This window comes from Microchirus variegatus (genome assembly GCF_963457635.1).
Source record: "Microchirus variegatus genome assembly, chromosome: 16".
NCBI lineage: Eukaryota > Metazoa > Chordata > Actinopteri > Pleuronectiformes > Soleidae > Microchirus > Microchirus variegatus.
In genome coordinates this window covers 11129285-11149055 of record NC_139817.1, presented here as the reverse complement: position 1 = coordinate 11149055, position 19771 = coordinate 11129285, and the positions used below count along the sequence as shown (strand labels likewise).

Sequence of the window (19771 nt, the reverse complement as noted above, 5' to 3'; positions counted from 1 at the left end):
TTTTTCGTACATAGTTACATATTTTAGGAGGAAATACAACATTTTATATTGACTTTATACAACATCATCTTGTATAAAGTATCTAAAACTATCTTACAAGAAAATTACTTTAATAGACATTTAATATTACTTATAAGTATATGGCATTTACTGTACTAAAGAAGTCATTTTCTGATATAAAACTTGTACTTAAGTTTTAAAATTAAAAGTATTTTCTTTAGAAAGTGTGCAGTTAGGATTGAACCATGGCAGCACAAGTTTTCTTTCAACTGGTAGGTTGTGGGTTCAATTCCCGGCCCTGCTATAGTCTATATGTGTCCATGAGCAAGACATTTAACCCCATGTTTAAGCATGTGAATCAAAACTACACTCTTAGAAATAAAAGTGCTAAGTAGAACCATATAAGGTTCTTCAGCTTGTCCTCATAGGAGAACCCTTTTTGGCTCCAGGTAGAACCTTTTTATAAAGGTTCCACCTGGAACCCTTTTGAAGGGTTCCACCAAGAACCCTTTTAAAACCCTTTATTCGGGAAAGGGTTCTCTGGATCAAAATGGTTCTTACTGGAACCATTAGTGTTACCAAGAACCCTTGAAAAACCCTTTCTTCAGGGAAATGGTTCCAGGTAGAACCTCAGCCCATGTAGAAGGACCCTTTTGGAACCCTTATTTCTAAGAGTGTATAGTGCAAACCAGTTCCAACTCTTCTTCTCCTGATTTTATTTGGTAATAACGAGCAACAAAGACAGTTAGTGGAGTAAAAGTAAAAGTTGCTAGAAATATATATAACAAAGTAAAGTAAAGATCTGTGAATGTTGTACTGAAGTACAGTAAAGTAAGTATTTGTACTTGTGTTACATTACAACACTAAAAATCATGTATCCCACATAACATAACATCAGCGTCAAAACCAAAGCATTTGTGATGACAAGCAACAGTTGTGTGTGTGAAAATTTTTGTTTGGGTAATTCCAGCTTTAAATGGTTTTCGAGGCAGTAAAAGAGAACCGTGGAGGTCAAGGGAACAGCTGGGGAGATTAAAAAAACTCTATGAAAATGTGAGAAATAATAGAAGGTGACAAAAAAATAAAAACACACACACACACACCACAACCCCCTCAAAACAAACAGAACATGTTGATTCTGTTGATATAAATTCATTTAATTAATAAAAAAAAACAATGCATTTACGGTTAAAGAAAGGTTTATCTCTTTGCAACACAGGGTTCAAAGTTCAACAAAATGGAAAGTATCCAGTGTTGCCTAATTGTCTTTGCTTGCAAGAATAGATACTGTAATGTAGTGTGGCCCAAAACCAGATACAAGATAAATACAAATGAATAAATGTTTTTATTCCCTGAACTGGCACTAAAAACTCTCTGTGCCTACACAGAAACTCAACCCAGGGTGAGAAAGCAGAGTTTCAATGGGGTGCTTTCCTTCACTCGTTCATTGTCATATCAATGGGTGGCAAAGTCTTTGTTATTTTAAATCAGGCCTGCAGCCAGGCACACTGCTGCTGCTCAAGTCCACGCTGTAATAATTTAGAACCCAATAAACCAGGTCAAGCAGAAAATAGACAGAGGAAGTTTGTGCACATTTTCCCCTCCGTCTTAAACAATGGAGCCCGGTCCTGACCACGGCGTAGTAGGATGAGATGTTGACCCCTGGAGCGTCTTGAAGGACCTTTCAACTTCCTGCTGCCTGGTCCTTCGGGCTCTCCTCCCTGCACCGTCCCCCGGAGGATGACTGTCTTCACGGACAGGATAGGAGTCAGCAGGCCAACGCTGCAGGAAAAGCGAGTGGAGGGTGGGCAAGGTAGAGGTTCCTGGTCAGGGATATCCTGTCATTCAGAAGCATCTCTCTGTGCATTTAGGGCCCCCGTTTGCAAGAGGTGCAGGCTTCCCCTGAGGTCTTGAGGACACTTCATGAAGAATACGCACATTGCATGTGGAGAGTTTCAACCAAGAACTAAGTAAACACTACATTTTGAGCACTCTGAACCACTCAAAACTGATATTTTCACCTGCGTAACATTTCCAAACTCAGATCTTTTGTGTCATAGGAGTTAGAAAATGATGCTTTTATCTTATCTCGTCTCGACTATTGCATTAGTCCTTTTACTTGTTTCAATAAGAAGGAGCTTGACCATGTGCAGACTGTCCAGAATTCAGCAGCTAGACTTTTAACTCACACAGACAAAAGAGCACGTATCTCCCCTATTTTAGCGTAATTTTAGAATACATTTTAAAGTCCTTGTGACTACTTTTAGTGCTTTAAATTGTCAGACTCCTTCATACAGTGCAACCTTTACTACCCAAGATGTAATCTCAGGTCAGCAGATCACTGTGGTTCCCAGATCAAAGTACAAAACTAGAGGAGACCCTGCATGACATGTGTCCACTCTTAAAAGGCAGCCGAAGACTTAGCTTTAGTAATGATTGTCTGTGTTTGTACTTTGGCCTTTCTTATTATTTTATTTTTATTGTGAAGCACGATGTGATCTGTAAAAGGTGCTATATAAATACAATGTACTTACTTTCGTTCTATTAACATAGAATGTTTCCTATTCCTATAACTATTCTGATATTCTGAGAATGTTAATCTCTCGTAAGTCACTTTGAATAAAAGTATGTGCCAAGTAAAAAAAAGAAGGACAATACAGGTTGAAATAGAGGTTTACATATGACTCAAACACCTGAGAGATGACAAATGCGATGTCTCTCCTTCCCGCTCTCACCCTCCACTCTCACTCTTCATCATCTGTCACTGCTGAGATGGCAGACATTTCAAAGGCATTCACAGGAGAAGATCGGCCATCGTTAGTGGGGACACGTCGTTTCCGACAGCAAAAAGAAACAGGGAGCGGATGAGACCAAGCTTTGGGTGACTCCGGATCTTGGTTTATGTGAGACTCAGGGTTGATCATCCTCTTCACAGTGCACAAAGTGTTCCTTCATTCCCTCCTCTATCCTCTCTATTGTGCATCCCCCTTTTGCTTTTTGGCTCTAAATGAGACTCCCTGTCTTCTGCAGCAGGAGCAGACCAGTTTAGAGGCTCAGCTGCACTGGTGTAGGCGTCGCAGGTAGAAAAAGATATACAGTAACACACAGACGGGCACACATGCAAGCAAAAAAAAGACCTGGTTTTATGGTTAAGGTTGGAATTATTTTTATGTCAGGATTAGGTTAAGGGTTAGACATTTAGATGGGATGGTTGAGGGAAGGGTCTCAGTGATGTCAGTGTTCTAAGAGGAAGATGTCTGCAAATCTGTGTGTGCAAGTGCATGTGTGTACTTGTATTTGTGGCTTTGTGAGCACTGAAAATCGTACATACCACACAGAGTGAAGACATTTTGGGGGTTAAGATCTGGTTTTAAGGCTACGGGTAGGGTTGGGTTTAGGCATTTTTTTAGTTGTGACGGTTAAGGTTAAAGGGAATTGGGAATGAAATAAGTCTATGAATCAAAATGTTGTTGTACTGTGGTCCAACAGGGCAGTGTAGATAAAATTATTAAAATTATTGACCAATCTTAAAGGTGCTATATGTAAGAATGTGGCAAAAAACGGTTACTACATTAAAATTCAAAATACCGAGGTCTTTTAGGTTTCGTTTTCTGACCTAACTGGCAACCCGTGGTTGCTCTGCAGCTGAGACTCTACTGACTGCAATGCTTGGTAGACGGCGGTAGATGGCGCCACATGCCAAAACATGATTTCAAAACATAAACATGATTTGCAGTCTGAAATTTTATTTTTTTTAATGCAAATATTTTGGCTGTACTGTTGCTGTTGGTGAGTTCAGTATATTATATGAACATTATTCCTGAGTCTCTGTGACATATTAGGAGGATTTTATGGCCAGTTAATTTAGATTTATTACATAATGCACCTTTAACTTCTGTAAAAACACTTGTGCAAGTTGCAAAATGGACTATGATCAGTCCAAAAAGTGCTGTGCTGTAACAAAATGTCACTCATTTCCTCTTCTATAAATGAATATGAAACATTCAAATTCGGGATATCGATGAGTTAATTCTGATTATCTTAAATGGACAATGTCGATATCTTCAAATGTGTCAATTAAATATATCTAATATGCCATATTTACTGCACTAGTCTCGTCTTAGTTTGTACTGCAGTGTTGTATAGAAAAAGAAACTGGTCAATACTGACCCCTGGTGGCAGCACCGGAAACACGCAAGTTACTAAGGCCGAGCTTTGAAAGGACGACCCGGAAGAAGTTTACAAGCTAACAACCATAAGCTAGCTTGGAGAACAACACGTACATATGTGTCCATGGTGTCTAAAAAACAGGAGCGGGTGTGGAGGTACGTGGACGAGGGCAATTTCCCCAAGCTCAAGTCGTACCTGAGCAAACACCGGGACCTGAATGTGAGTTTCAGCCTGGGCTCGAAGCAGAGGAGCCCGCTGCAACTCGCCTGCCGCCGCGGAGACGACGCCGCGCTGCGGTTGCTGCTGAAGCACGGAGCCGACGTCCTCCAGAAGGACCGCAAAGGAGACACGGCGCTGCACACAGCGGCCAACAGGGCTCTCAAACGCGGGTGGACAGGTGACGAGGACCCGAAGAGAAACGGCTGCTGAATTATTACGAGTTCTCATTTTTGTTTTATTTTAACACTATTGTTTGGTTGTCTTTCAGCGTATGAAGACCTGGTTGTCCCCCTCAAGGCGAGCTGTCCAGAGGCCATGGCTGTCCCTAACAGTGCAGGTGTCACACCCGAAGATCTGCTGGGTTTCATGAAACGTACTAAGGTAAACAGCTTTGGGAACTGTGCTTAAACTGAAAATGACATAAAGAAAATGTTCATCACCACATACAGCTTCCATTTAAGTAGTTACAATAGAACAAATAAACACATCATGACCATATTTTTGGACTTACATCTCTGTTGAGTATGTTTGCTAAGTGACAGTTTTTTGAAAAACGCTGGATATCATTCACATCCCTTTTCTTTGGACATTGGTCTTAAATCAACTGACCAAAAACATCCCATAAATTCTAATGATGATGGCAAAAAGCCACAACAAAACACTGGCTCAGAGAAAAACTGTCCCTCTGCCAACTGCTTTGTTTATATTGTTGTACTGTTACATTTTCTAGTGAGGATGTCCCACTCTTTATGTTTCTGAAAAATCATTAGAGGAACACTGGAGAAAATGGTGTGGTTATTTAGCCAATGATTCATTGTGTGTGAACATGACGTCTTTTTTTCCAGGTTTTCACTAAAATGTAATTGAAAAATCCAATTCAATTGAATAAATTCTTCATCACCAAATGATAAGACCTTTGTTGGCTGTTCTGTTCGATCATACTGTATGTATATTTTCCCGTTTCGTTTTCACAGATGGCAGAAAATCAAAGTCGTCCACGTGAAAAAGATCCTGAGAAGGAGTGGCTTGAGAAGCTGTTTGGTGAATGTGAAGATGAATTCAATGAAACCTTTGGAGTATATGATGGTAAATACTGATTTCCTTCATTGGTGCTGTTTTTATTTTAAGTTTTCTCCACTTGTTGATAACACTGCTGCTGTATTTAATTCACAGCTGATGATTTCCTTCCTCTTGATGACGATGAGGAGGATTTTGGAGACTGGTCCGATCGCATCAGGAGAGAATATTTTGATAAAAAGAACGCTGAAGCTCAGAGACTGGCGTCGATGGCGTCCTCAGGAAGGAAACCGAGGAAGAGCAAGCAAGAGAAGGAGCAGGAACAACAAAGCCACAAGGATTTGCATGAAAAGCTAAAGAGGGAACATGAGGACTATCTGGCTCGAGCGGCACGCAAAGAGGAAGAGACCCGACTGGGTAAGAAGCGCAGTTACGACGAGAGGTGCGCAGCTACTTTCCACGGCGAAAGTTCAGCTGGCAGCTCAAAGCTGAGCTACAGTGACATCCCATGGCCAGCTCCCAAAGGCACAGTGCAGGAGATGGTGGACGTGATGCTGCACGGCGTGGACCGCAAGGACGTGCCCGCGTTTCGAAAAATGCTCCTTAAGCAGCAAAGGCTGTGGCATCCGGATAAGTTCGCTCAGAGGTGCGAGGCCCGGTTAGAGGAGAAGGATAAGCGCAGGATCCTGGATACAGTCACAGCTCTGTCACAGGAGCTCAACAGACTGGTGCAGAGTCTGAGGACTTGAAACTCTCAGCATTATTTTAAATAGAAGCCTATTCAAGTATTTGTCTGGAAATGTGTCAATTTTAAAAACTCCATACATAAATGATTTACACCAACAGCAATGTGTCTGCTACATTTGTGTGGTGGAAGCATTTTTCCACAGATGTGTCTGGGTTTCAGATGTAGCATTTACCCACGTTGTTCTTTAATTTGCAGTTAAATACGGAATCCAAAGTTCTCCCAGTGTATGTGAATGTGGGGTAAAAATAATAAATTATTAAGTATGGTTTCCCTGCAGTGTTTAAATAGTGTGTTTTACACGGATGGTCATGTGGGATTACTACCGGGTTATTTATTCATGTGACCCACAGCTTTATTATTATTTCTAACGAAGGTCAGAATGCAACATTTTTTTATAAAATGAACACAAAAACCCCACCACAAATAAAGGATTTCTCACACAAAGAAGAGCAGATGGTCGGGCCGTTTTCAGTGATGGAACGGAATACGCCGGTTGCCAGGCTTGTGAGCTAATCCCCTTTTAATAAAAAGTTGCCAAATAGTCAGGACATGTACCAGTCATGGTTACAACATAAATGTAAACGGTGTCTTATTCTCACTTATTTTCCAAGTGGGATTAGGATTATTTAATGAATGTAAAGTGAATGAGAATTCTGTTCTTCAAGTGTCTAAGATGTCTGATAAGTATTATTACTATTATTTTTACATTGTAACTATTAACCAAGCATTGGTTTATGGTGTATATATATATATATATATATAACTGGTGTATCTATATACTGATTTGAAGAGGAGGCAGGAACTGGAAATTCATCCAAAATAGCATAATTATGTGTAAATGGTTTTGAACATTTCATTGTTATTATTATGAAGGTAAGATTTAAAAAAAAATTGTTTTAATGTATTTCTTTAATAAATAATTACTGTTACAGCAACAAATATAATCAAAAGTAAAGGTAATATCTGTGAATATAGAAAATGTCAACATATACGTAATATTTAATATGCACACATTACAGTTATAATCATATACATCATTATTACCGCCTAGTAGTAGTAGTAGTAGTAGTAGTAGTATTTTCTGCATTTTTTCGTTTGTTCATATTAATTTTGTGATAAAATGCGATTGTTCACTGGGATGCGACAAATCTGGCAACCCGGAGACGCAATCCGTGTCAATGCCGGTGGACGTAGCGCGCGCCGAGGCCGTACAGCCTGTGTGCGTGTGTGCGCGACTGTGTCTCGTCTTAAAACGTGTCTTTTGTCTCCATGTCAGGCTGACGGTGATTGTCTCTGCGTGTTGTTGCCTGTTGCTCTTCGCCGCCGCCTCTCCATGAAGAAGAAGATGATGATGATGGCGTTGACGAAGATGGTGATGATGATGATGATGGCAGGTGCTGAAGGGAGAGAACATCAGGAAGACGCCTGACGCTGCGATCTCTCGGTGCAGGAGTCGCATTAGCGGAGGATTGTCTCTTTGTTTTTCACCGTATTTGTCCAGCCTACGTAAAGCGGCCGAGGAGAAACACAGCGGCGCCGCATCCACACGCAAAATGAGGATTTGTTCGCTCGCGAGAACCGTTTGCAATAATAGGAATAACTGTGACAACAACGGACAATAATCAGAAGCCGAAGGAGCGGGTTAATTGGTTTAAAGCGGCGCGCACACTCGGTGAATTTGTGATGTTCTATTTTGGGGAACGGCTCGTTGATTAGTGTCAGTGGGCCACAGCAGATTATAAGGCACTGTGTGTGTGTGTGTGAGTGTGAGAGTGTGTGTGTGTGTGTGTGTGTGTCAGAGAAATAAAGATGGTGTTCAGGAGCGAGGAGATGTGCTTGGCGCAATTGTTCCTGCAGTCTGGCTCTGAATATGACTGCATCAGTGAGCTGGGAGAGCTGGGGCTGGTCGAGTTTCGAGATGTGAGTACACACACACACACACACACACACACACACACACACACACACACACACACACACACACACACACACACACACACATATAGTAACACACACACAACCTAAAACCAAGTCAAGAACCTCCTAATGACCATTGAAGTTGTAAAGATCTGTCCAATAACCAAGATATACAAAGACACATACACACAACCCTAACCCTAAAACCAAGTCTTAAACCCTAAGTTGTAAGGACCTGTGAAAAAGTTACAGAAAAAAATATATACAAAGACAGAAAGAGAAAGACACACAAACACAACCCTAAAAACCAAGTCTAGACCCTCCTGATGACCACTGAAGTTGTAAAGACCTGCTAAAATCTCCAAAACACAAAATATGCAAAGACACAAACACACACAATAACGTTTTTATACCTTAGCCAAGAACCATATCCCTAGCCATAACCATCACAACTAAGTGCCTAAACCCTAGCTCTAAAACCAGGTCTTAACCCCCTGAAAAAGCCCTCAGAATTTGTGAGGACCAGACAAAAATGTCCCCACAAGGTCAAAATGTCCTCACAAAAATAGGCTTTTTTTGGGTTAGAGCTCACAAAAGTACACACACACACACACACACACATTTCTAAATGTGTCACCTGATTATGTGGAGGCTCTTAATTCTAACAAGGTCAGAATAAAGTGTCTCAACCCTCAATTTCTTTACTCTTTTCTCCTTTTTTTTTTACCATCCATCCATCCTTTCTGTCTTTCTTAATTCTTTATACAACGAAGTCAAGAACAGATCATGCACAGAAAAAGCTTTTATTTACTACTAACAAAAGCAGTAAGCTAAAAAAAAAGGAAAAAAAAGAAAAACCCTGTGGAAATTTAAGAATTAAAAATCAGCACAGGCCAGGTAACCTCATTGGAGATGCATTAATGTGTTAATGATCATTGCAGTTATCATTTTCCTCAAGAAGAAATCCTTTAGTCCATTTTCTGTTAATGTTTTTCTCATATTTTGAGAATTTCTCATGATAACCTTTTTGGCCTGAGCAGTGAAGTATTTATATTCCTGAATTGTAACACCATATAACACGAATGAATGGACGTGCACTGACTGATGATGCAATGTCTTGCCACCTCCTGACCTGTGATTCTCTTCTGGCTTCAGCTAAACCCGAGTGTCAGCTCATTTCAGCGGCGCTTCGTCAGCGAAATCAAGAGGTGTGAGGAGATGGAGAGAATTCTGGGTAAGCGAGAGCAGAGCACCTGTGTGTGTGTGTGTGTGTGTGTGTGTGTGTGTGTGTGTGTGTGTGTGTGTGTGTGTGTGTGTGTGTGTGTGTGTGTGTGTGTGTGTGTGTGTGTGTGTGTGTGTGTGTGTGTGTGTGTGTGTGTGTGTGTGTGTGTGTGTGTGTGGATGCAGCCTTAGAACACAACGGTCCCTCTTGAGATTAGGCTTCCACAGCTGGCTTTTTGGCCATTTCACTGGTTCAGTAAATACCTTGAAACAAAACTATCAGCGTTTTCTCTGTTGACAGGTTTCCTACTGAGGGAAATCCAGAAAGCTCACATCGCCGTTCCTGAGGAGGATGAGAGTCCACTTGCTCCTCCCCCCAGACAAGTCCTGGAGATAATGGTAGGAAGGGTTTTTGTTTACTTATTTAAACTGGATTTTACAATCAAAGTTCAAGCCCAAGTCTGTCAAACTTAGATATGGTATACACTACCGGTCAAAAGTTTGGGCTCACTTAGAAATGTCCTTATTTTTGAAGGAAAATATATGTTTTTTTCCAATGAATATAATATTAAATGAATCATAAATACACTCTATACATTGTTAATGTGGTAAACGACTATTCTAGCTGCAAACGTCTGGTTTTTAATGGAATATGTACATAGGTGTATAGAGGCCCATTTCCAGTGTTCTAATGGTACATTGTGTTTGCTAATCGTGTTAGAAGACTATTGGATGATAAGAAAACCCTTGAAAACCCTTGTGCAATGAGAAACAGTTTTGCTGGTTCTTTGACAAAAGGGCAAAATTATTATTTTGAATGAAAATCATTATTTATAATCTTGTCAATGTCTTGACTATATTTTCTACTAATTTTGCAACTCTTTTGATGAATAAAATTGTGACTTTTAATGGAAAACACAATAAAATTGTATAGGTGACCCCAAACTTTTGGACTTTTAGGTTATTTTTATTAAGTAAAACTATGTAATCTTACCTGTACAAACATTGTTTCTTTGACAAATGAAGTTGGATATTTCAGCAGGTAAAGCGCAAGCTGATGGTTTTAAAGTCCTTGAAGTCGTAGTAGAACTCAGCCGTCGTTAATTGGAGCATTTATTACGTCTCCTATTGTGACCTGTGAAAAAGTTCCACAGCAAACATCTTAGCGAGTCTTTTAGACGGCATTCATGACTAACTCCTATCGAGAAAACATTATCCCACTATTGTCATTTGTAACCACAGTGGTCACTGTGAACCACAGGCCTCTCTCTTTGTACGCTTACAGTATTACAACCTGTCAGTCCCACATTATACTGTCCACAAATGAGCAGATTGTCCATCTGCGTGGTGTGTTCGATGTTGTGTTCAGGAGCAGCTCCAGAGGCTGGAGATGGAGCTCAGCGAGGTGGCGAAGAACAAAGAGAAGCTGCAGAGGAACCTGCTGGAGCTCACAGAGTACACACACATGCTGAGGATCACACGCACCTTCATACACAGCCGCTCCAGAGTGAGTGTGTGATTATCTACACAGCTGCTCATTTTAATCATCTCAGACATAAAGGTCTTGTTTCTGTGGCTGAAGAAGTGCTGATCATTCCAGTGTGGAACCATTTTACCCGTTAAGCTGCTATGAATGAACCCTGTCTCTTTTTCATACTCAGCACGAGGCTCTCGGTCCCCAGTACGAAGAATTCCCCACGATGGAGACGGACTCGGTGACGGGATGCACTGGTATGCAAAGACTTGGAGCCAAGCTGGGGTGAGCTGCAGGATGTTATACTGCGTATAGTGCCATTATCATACATACATCATTATCATAGAGAGACTCCAAAGCTGATGTGATCTCTTCTGGCTGTAGGTTTGTGTCAGGTCTCATCCAGCGAGTGAAGGTCGAGGCCTTTGAGCGCATGCTGTGGAGAGTGTGCAAAGGTTACACCATCCTCAGCTACGCAGAGGTGGACGAGAACCTGACCGACCTGGACACGGTGAGTTTGCAACAACAGAGATCAGAAGGAACGCTAAATATCAAGCAGGATATCTTTAGATACGTTTTCGCAAAGTTAAAGTGAGTGTATGCATTTCGTGGTCTGTGTTGTTTTTTAGGGCGAGATCAGCAAAAGTGTCGTGTTTCTCATCTCGTTCTGGGGAGACCAGATTGGACAGAAAGTGCAAAAGATCTGTGACTGGTAAGGAGAAAGCATCATCGTACCACTTTACCACTTAACTTAACTAAGATAAAGATCCTTAATTTACAGTAGCTCTGTATAATAATATTAAAAAACAAGTAACCTATAATAAAAGAGTATAATAATGACATAAAGTACAGTGCATAAACACTAATATGGTATAGTAGAAATATAGTCTAATAGTAGGTACAGGGTTAGGGTACAAGACCGCTAACCGTTCAAAAGTTTGGGGTCACCTATACAAATTGTTTGTGTTTTCCATTAAAAGTCACACTTTTATTCATCAAAAGAGTTGCAAAATGAAATAGAAAATATAGTCAAGACATTGACAAGATTAGAAATAATGATTTTTATTCAAAATAATAATTTTGCCCTTTTGTCAAAGAACCAGTAAAACTGTTTTCAGCTGTGCTAACATCATTGTACAAGGGTTTTCAAGGGTTTTCTAATCATCCAATCGCCTTCTAACGCGATTAGCAAACACAATGTACCATTAAAAAACTGGAAATGGGCCTCTATACACCTATGTACATATTCCATTAAAAACCAGACGTTTAAAAAAGTGCTTTTCCTTCAAAAAGGAAATTTCTAAGTGACCCCAAACTTTAGAACGGTAGTGTATAGATAGTTATACTATATATAAATGAATAAATAAAGTACAGTTAACAATAATAATATGTTACTGATGATTATCAATGCATGTTATATAGTGATAATTTTAGTATTAACATGTGTTCTAAATTATGTATTCTGTTTTATTAAAATCCCTCAGTTATCACTGCCACCTTTACCCACACCCCGAGAATGACGAGGAAAGGGCCGACATGGTGGACAGACTGAAGACGCGCATCCAGGACCTCAACAATGTAGGCTTTTCATCCAAAACGGGACTCAATAACACTTTCAGATATGGTATTAAAAAAAACTGGCGTTTCCTTCCAGGTGCTGCACCGCACTGAGGATTATTTGAGGCAGGTTCTGCAGAAAGCCTCAGAGTCGGCCTACGCCTGGGTGGTGCAGGTGAAGAAGATGAAGGCCATTTATCACATCCTCAACCTGTGCAGCTTCGACGTCACCAACAAGTGTCTGATTGCCGAAGTGTGGTGTCCCGTCAGTGACCTGGCAAACCTGCGGGGGGCGCTAGAAGAGGGCTCGGTAAGTGTAATAACCAGAGACTGTACCCTTCCAGTAGTGGTTAGCACTCTTGTCTTTGCAGCAAAAGACCCGGGTTCCTGGGTTCGAGCACCGTTTGGAACAACTTCGGAACAAGGGCCTTTCTGCAAGGAGTTTGCATGTTCTCCCCGGTTTTCTCCGGGTTCTCTGGCTTCCTCCCACAGTCCAAAAACATGCGATATGGGGATTAGGTGAATTGGTCACTCTAAATTGACCGTAGGTGTGAGAGTGTGAGTGAATGGTTGTTTGTCTCTATATGTGGCCCTGTGATGGACTGGTGAACTGTCCAGGGTGTACCCCGCCTATAGACCAATGTCAGCTGCGGTAGATAATGGATGGATGGATGTACCCTTCCAGGTTTTTCCTGAAGCCAAATGGGAAGTGAAAATATATTGAATAGCCACTAGGGGGCAATTCTGCTGTGAGCAAAATGGATCTATGGGGAAAATGCAGTGGTCTAGAAGTGCAAAGCATGATTACAAAAGCATGAAACACTTTTACAAAACCTTTTATAAATTAAAAAACACATTTTTGCAAATTAGTTTTTGGAAAATATAAATTTGTCTTTTGAAAACCCTTGTGCAATTATGTTATCTTCTTTGTGTTTGTTCAATCATCAGAGAAAAGGCGATGCTACTGTACCGTCCTTCGTGAACCGCATCCCGAGCACAGACACGCCACCAACTCTGCTGAGGACCAACAAGTTCACGTCTGGCTTTCAGAGCATCGTGGAGGCGTATGGTGTGGGGGATTACCGTGAGGTAAGCCCAGGTAAGAACTCACACCACATCCTGTAAAAAAAAAAAACTCAGAAAAGATTCTCTTAGTTTCAGAGTTAATGAACATTAATGTGTTTATCTCCCTGGCAGCTCCTTACACCATCATCACGTTCCCCTTTCTGTTCGCTGTGATGTTCGGTGACTTTGGCCACGGCCTCATAATGAGTCTCTTTGCCTTGTGGATGGTGCTGATGGAAAAAAAGCAGCAGAAGAAGAAGAAGTGCTCGAACAACGAGGTGGGAGCAATTTCTCCTCCTCCTCCTCTCATCCATAATGCAAAGTCTTATTTTTGTATTTGTTTCTTCTTCTTTTTTTTCCGCTGACGCCTGTGTTTGCTGCTGCCAGATATGGGCGACATTTTTCCACGGGCGCTACATCATCCTGATGATGGGGCTCTTCTCCGTGTACACCGGGCTGATTTACAACGACTGTTTCTCCAAGAGCATCAACATATTTGGCTCTCACTGGAGCGTGAAGGCTATGTTCGCAAACCAGCAGTGGACGTGAGTTTTGAAGGAGACATATGATGCAAAATCAACTTTTTTAATAATTTTAATACTTATATTTGGGACTCTAGAGGTCCTATGAGTCGGCAAAGTGTGAAAAAAGATGACTCAGTCATGTTTTTGTGGTCCTCCTCAGTCTAAGTACAGGAGTTAAAACACGCAAAGTTGACTTCTGCGATCATTGCTACGTCACAATGAGACATTCCTGGAATTGTTGTCTCGTGGAGCTAAAAAACGCAAGATTGCAGGTGAGGGCAATAGTTACCGGAAGAGTGGAAGTGTTCTATTCTTGTCTGCACAGTGCAGCACAGAGTTCTACACAAACTTCCAGCCTCAGAGGATTTACGTGTCCAGTGGATACATTTTACATATGACGGCAATGTGCCGGCTAGAGTCGGCAAATTGTCACTTTTCCAAATGCTAACTGCTGTTAGCTGCCGGAGCCTCAGTGATGCTGACATAGTTTTGTGTGTCTCATTTGCATTTAAAGAGACAGGCACTCAAAACATAGAGTTCTGAACAGGGCTGTTTTGGCAGGGTGATTGAACTGCTGTGGTGCTTCATCCTTAAGGTATTTTGACCAAAGCATGTCACAGACATAGATGTTCATTAGGACACCATGGAACTAGGTTAACTTGGAGAAATAGGGTATAATATGTCTACTTTAAATACGAATACACACAAACTCAGTTCACGTGGTGTTTCACGGTCGTGATTCTCTATTTTTTTTTCTGAACACTGCAGAAACAAAACGCTCCAAACGAACGCTTTGCTCGCGTTAGACCCGAACATCAGCGGCGTTTTCAGAGGACCGTACCCGTTTGGCATTGATCCTGTGAGTAAATGTAATGACGAGTTAGAACATAACATCACTCATTGTCATTTCTTTTTTACTGAAATGCATTTTTGTTTTATCAGATATGGAACCTGGCGGTGAACCGACTGTCCTTCCTCAACTCCTACAAGATGAAGATGTCGGTTATAATTGGGGTCGTCCACATGACCTTTGGAGTGGTGCTGAGCGTCTTCAATCACTTGTGAGTCCGTGTCAGCAGCCGCACACCGTCTTTGTTCACGTCGCCCGCACATGACTCACTGGAGAAACAGGAAGATGGGTTTTATTTTTAATAGAACAAAGGAAAAGGAACACTAATCGCTTTCATTAAAACCCATACTTTGTCCTCCTTTGTTCTCTCTCTCTCTCTCTCTCTCCTCAGGCACTTCCGACAGAAATTAAATGTACACCTGCTCTTTCTTCCCGAGCTGCTCTTCCTGCTTTGTCTCTTTGGCTACCTGGTTTTCATGATTTTCTACAAGTGGTTGGCATTCGGCGCACAAGACTCCAGCCAGGCTCCCAGCATACTCATCCACTTCATCAGCATGTTCGGCATGCAGGGGAAGGACATCGCTCCTCTGTACCCAGGACAGGCACGTGTGTCATCCGACTGTACCGTCTTAAAGCTGTAGCGTGTAACTCTTTGAATGTCTGATTGAGCCTGTCGAGAGTAACATCGTGCTAGTAAAGCAATATTATGGAGCCCAGGTAGGAACATGGTGGGACATACACTACCAGTCAAAAGTTTGGGGTAGAAAATATAGTTGGCAACATTGGCAAGATTAGAAATAATGATTTTTTTATTCAAAATAATCATTTTTCCCTTCAAACTTTGCTTTGGCCAAAGAACCAGCAAAACTATTTTCAGCTGTGCTAACATAATTGCTCAAGGGTTTTCAAGGGTTTTCTAATCATCCAATAGCCTTCTAACACGATTAGCATAACATAATGTACCATTAGAACACTGGAGAGATGGTTGCTGGAAATGTGCCTCTATACACCTATGTACATATTCCATTAAAAACCAGACGTTTGCAGCTAGAATAGTCGTTTACCACATTAACAATGTATAGAGTGTATCTGATTTCATTCATTTAATGTTATATTCATTGAAAAAAAAGTGCTTCTCCTTCAAAAATAAGGACATTTATAAGTGACCCCAAACTTTTGAACTGTAGTGTATGTTGTGTTGCTCAGTGACGTCGCTGCTCTGCACACAGCAGCTTATTTGTTTAATGTCAAGATGGACAATGGGTAATATTGTGCTAGTAAAGCAACTTTACGAAGCCCAGGTAGGGTCATGGTGGGACATATTTGTGAGAATTAGACTGAAACTTTGCTTTGGTCTCCTGCCCAAGGTCAGCACTCATCCTACAGCCGGAGCTCCACGGCTCCAGTAAATGTTACAAATTAATGAAATGTCTGCAATATACGGAGAACATTTCACTTGCTATTTGAAACTTGGGCTCTATATATTGTAGCCATTTATTGAGTGAAGTGAAGGCGAAACAGTTTGACTCAGGCATGGGGAGAGGAGGAGCAGGTGCCATGCACGGCTGGGCAGGGGTATCTGTGAGGCACAGGGAGAGCCGGGAATTGAAACACAAAAGTTATGGCAAGGGAACTGCTAAAAATACTTCCCACCATGACACCTACTCATGCTCCATCGACACAGTTAGACAATGGCTGAAAACACAAAGAAGCGCCCACGAAATGTTAGTTTCAGAGGTGAAATCTACTGTTCAAAGAACAGGGTTTTCAGCAGTTTGACGGGATAACCCTGTTCTGCTGCTGTATACGTACAAATGCTCCCTCAGTCAGTTCCGATAGTATTGTGTGACACAGCGTACAGATAATGTTACATCATTTCTGTTCAAAAACACCAAACAGAGGCAAACTAATCACAACTAAAAAATGTTTTACCAATAGTTACGCACTGCAGCTTTAACTAAAAATCTAGCAAGGTTGAAAAATTGTTGAAAATCCCTAAATTTACATTTACATTTTGAGTTATTCTGCGTTGTTATTAATGGCTGTGCTTGTTTCCATGATTCCACAGACCGGCATTCAGATCTTCTTAGTCGTCATAGCTATGCTCTCAGTTCCTGTGATGCTGCTGGGCAAACCTCTGTACCTGTACTGGTTGTATCGCGGAGGCAAAGGTCTGCGCGGCTGTGCAGTAAGTCCAGATGAGCATGTACTGTATCTGTATCATAAAACTGTCTCCTCCTAACTAAGCAGTTTTTTTTTTCGTGGGGTGGAGAACATTTCACGGAACGTTATTGTCGCATCGCAGGGTTACGAGAGGGTCAGGCACGCCAGCGAGGACGATAACTCTGCAGCGCCGTCGTACGACGATGATGAAGAGGATGGCCTTGATGAGATGACCAGCAGAGAGGCTCTTTCCAAAGAGGTCAGAGAGGTCAAACCTCATCCCGTCTTTGTAAAAATAAATGATGCAGCGACCTTCAGTGACTTCGCATCACACACAGGACAAGCTCAATGTCAGGAAAAGTGGGTCGAGAGTGGCCCACTCTTTGGAGTTAGTCGTTCACATATCTAATACAATCCAACAATAAGAGGGCTAAAAGACACACATAAAAGCCAATAAAAGAAGCATTTAAAAATGAAATAAATAAGAAAATAAGCTAAAACACACATAAGAAACAACATATGACCATAGACGTGTATATAAAAATGGACATAGGCACCTACTGGACGATGCCAGCTGTCGCCTTATTGTCTATTTAACTAAAAAGTGGGATCATAACTCACAAAAGTGACTTTTAGTTCTTGTTCTGATCTGAAACTTTGCGCTTGAGAACATTACCTCCTCAGGGAAAATGTTTACGGGTGTTATATAAATCAAGCATGAAGCAGGCTCAGTTTCCCCCCCCATCACCCCCTGGTAGCTCACTGACTGCTACTTTCTACGCTTTGCTTTTCAAATCGGACGACGACTTCTGTATTTTTCACTCATTTGCTGTGAATTATCCAGAGATTTTCCTTTTGCATTCACACATAGGCTCATGTTGGACATTGTCCACAAACATTGATGATTAGGTAGATGAAGATCCAGACAATGTCCCCGTCAACATTTGCAGTCATATGCTTTCTCATATACAACAGGAAAAACATCTGAAAACAGCTAATGGAAAGTGAGTGTTTTTTTTAGATGTGCTGTGGTTATGGGGCTGAGGTTGGTGGTCACTTGAAGAGGAAAACAACCATTTTAAAATGTATTATTCATATTTTTTTTTTGTTACAGTTTGACTTTGCAGATGTGTTGCTGTACCAGTCCATCCACACCATAGAGTACTGCCTGGGCTGCATCTCCAACACTGCGTCCTACCTGCGTCTCTGGGCCCTGAGCTTGGCTCATGCCCGTAAGTGCTCTCACGTCTGCACACGTGCATTTCTTTACCTGTTGATGTAGACGTGTGTGTGTGTGTGTGTGTGTGTTCGTCTTATGGTTTCAGAGCTGTCTGAGGTGTTGTGGGCCATGGTGATGCGTCTGGGTCTGAGGATCACGACGCGTTTCGGGGTCATGTTTTTGGTCCCCGTGTTCGGCCTGTTTGCCATGCTCACCGTGTCCATCTTACTCGTCATGGAAGGCTTGTCGGCCTTCCTCCATGCTCTCCGCCTCCACTGGTGAGTCACACTTAGTAGTAATAGTACTTGATCAGTCAGTTCAGCCATAGAATGAAAACACTGTAAAATCATAATTGTCCTATTTTTTATTATTTGCATATATAGTTAAAGGTCCTCTGTGTAAGAATTAGCAAGAATAAGTATTTTTTTGACACTAAAGCAAATGAAATGAAATAATTTTCCTTAGAAAACTACATAAATATAATAAAATTAATCACATGTTTTTGTATGTAATGGTGCTAGTAGTCTGGCTACCCATGCTTGGATGCTTTGAGTGTGTTTATCTTTTAGGGCTGCAACGAACGATTAATCGTGTAATTGTTAAATGTCGAAAAATGTTCATCATTGTTTTTCAAACTTTTAATAATTTCTTTGTTATATGGACCAAAGAAACCAGACAATATTCACTTTTTAGAAGATAAAATCAGAAAACTTAAAAAAAAAACTGAAACTGAAAACAAGCAACATGAAAACCAAACATTTTTTAGGATTTTAAAGCTCCCATAGAGTTGTCCTATCGCAACATTAGTTATGGAGGTCTACTTACATACATTAACTTGTTTTTATGGTCAAAAACCTCCTAGTTGCTGTAAATGAGCCGATAGAAATCTCTCCTCACTGAAGCTCTCCTCAGCCGGGGTGTTTCAGACCGAAATCACCCCCAGAAGACAGATTGTGTTGTGATTGGCCAGCCAACGAGAGCTTTTCCAACTGTCTTGTGATTGGCCAATACCTGGAAGTGACGTAATTAGCACACCAAAAAAACATTAATTCCGTAATAATTCCGTTCTATGGAGCTTTAAAGCAACTTTATACACATTGTATAAACCTACTGATTGGTAGAATGTTCGATTTCTGCTACTAACACACTGGACCGTTGAGAGGGTGGTTATTTTCACCCACTGTATCCACACATTCCCACTCTCATGTTTATATTTGCTTCACGTTTCTTCACATTTCAGGGTGGAGTTTCAGAACAAGTTCTACCATGGGACCGGTGTCAAGTTTGTACCCTTTGACTTCTCCCTCCTTCCGTCCGTTTTTGAGCAAGACGGCTTGCTTTAAGTCGAACGCGGACCCGCGAAAGTGCTGGATATGATTTCGCTGAAACAATTCACACTGTGATGACAAACCTTTGGGAGGCCGTGGATTGGAAACTCACTCTTGTAGCAACATTTTTTCACCATGACGATTTTTTAGAAAAAGATCTCTCCGGCTGTGCTGACTGCCTTACTTATACTATACCCAGCAAACCTTTAAATATACAGAGGTTCAAAATGTTTGTTCTTATGTTGACTTTTTAGGGTGAGATAGTCACACCGGTTAAGGGTTGATTTGAACGTTTTAAT

At 41.2% G+C, this 19771-nt stretch overlaps 3 protein-coding genes across 3 annotated transcripts in view; all 3 read left to right on the top strand.

Annotated features, from left to right (window-relative positions):
• Positions 1-11774, top strand: part of LOC310938123 (TBC1 domain family member 10A-like) — a 35522-nt gene extending 23748 nt beyond the window's left edge. The window contains exon 10 of the transcript XR_014593026.1: positions 11747-11774. The gene's annotated coding sequence lies outside the window, so the exon portion shown is untranslated. The remainder of the gene's footprint in view (positions 1-11746) is intronic.
• nfkbil1 (nuclear factor of kappa light polypeptide gene enhancer in B-cells inhibitor-like 1) lies at positions 4294-6155 on the top strand (the record flags this gene model as incomplete). The annotated part of the gene is made up of 4 exons (XM_083902566.1): positions 4294-4567; positions 4658-4770; positions 5364-5475; positions 5563-6155. The coding sequence occupies 4 exons, from the start codon at positions 4294-4296 to the stop codon at positions 6153-6155; spliced, it is 1092 nt and encodes a 363-aa protein (XP_083758692.1).
• atp6v0a2a (ATPase H+ transporting V0 subunit a2a) lies at positions 7964-19487 on the top strand (the record flags this gene model as incomplete). Its single annotated transcript, XM_083902558.1, has 20 exons — positions 7964-8074; positions 9227-9305; positions 9594-9691; positions 10662-10799; positions 10954-11051; positions 11151-11277; positions 11396-11478; positions 12251-12344; positions 12421-12633; positions 13272-13422; positions 13521-13666; positions 13776-13933; positions 14681-14771; positions 14855-14973; positions 15154-15364; positions 16831-16950; positions 17068-17184; positions 18040-18157; positions 18251-18422; positions 19385-19487. The coding sequence occupies 20 exons, from the start codon at positions 7964-7966 to the stop codon at positions 19485-19487; spliced, it is 2547 nt and encodes an 848-aa protein (XP_083758684.1).
• Between the last annotated feature and the right edge of the window lie 284 nt (positions 19488-19771).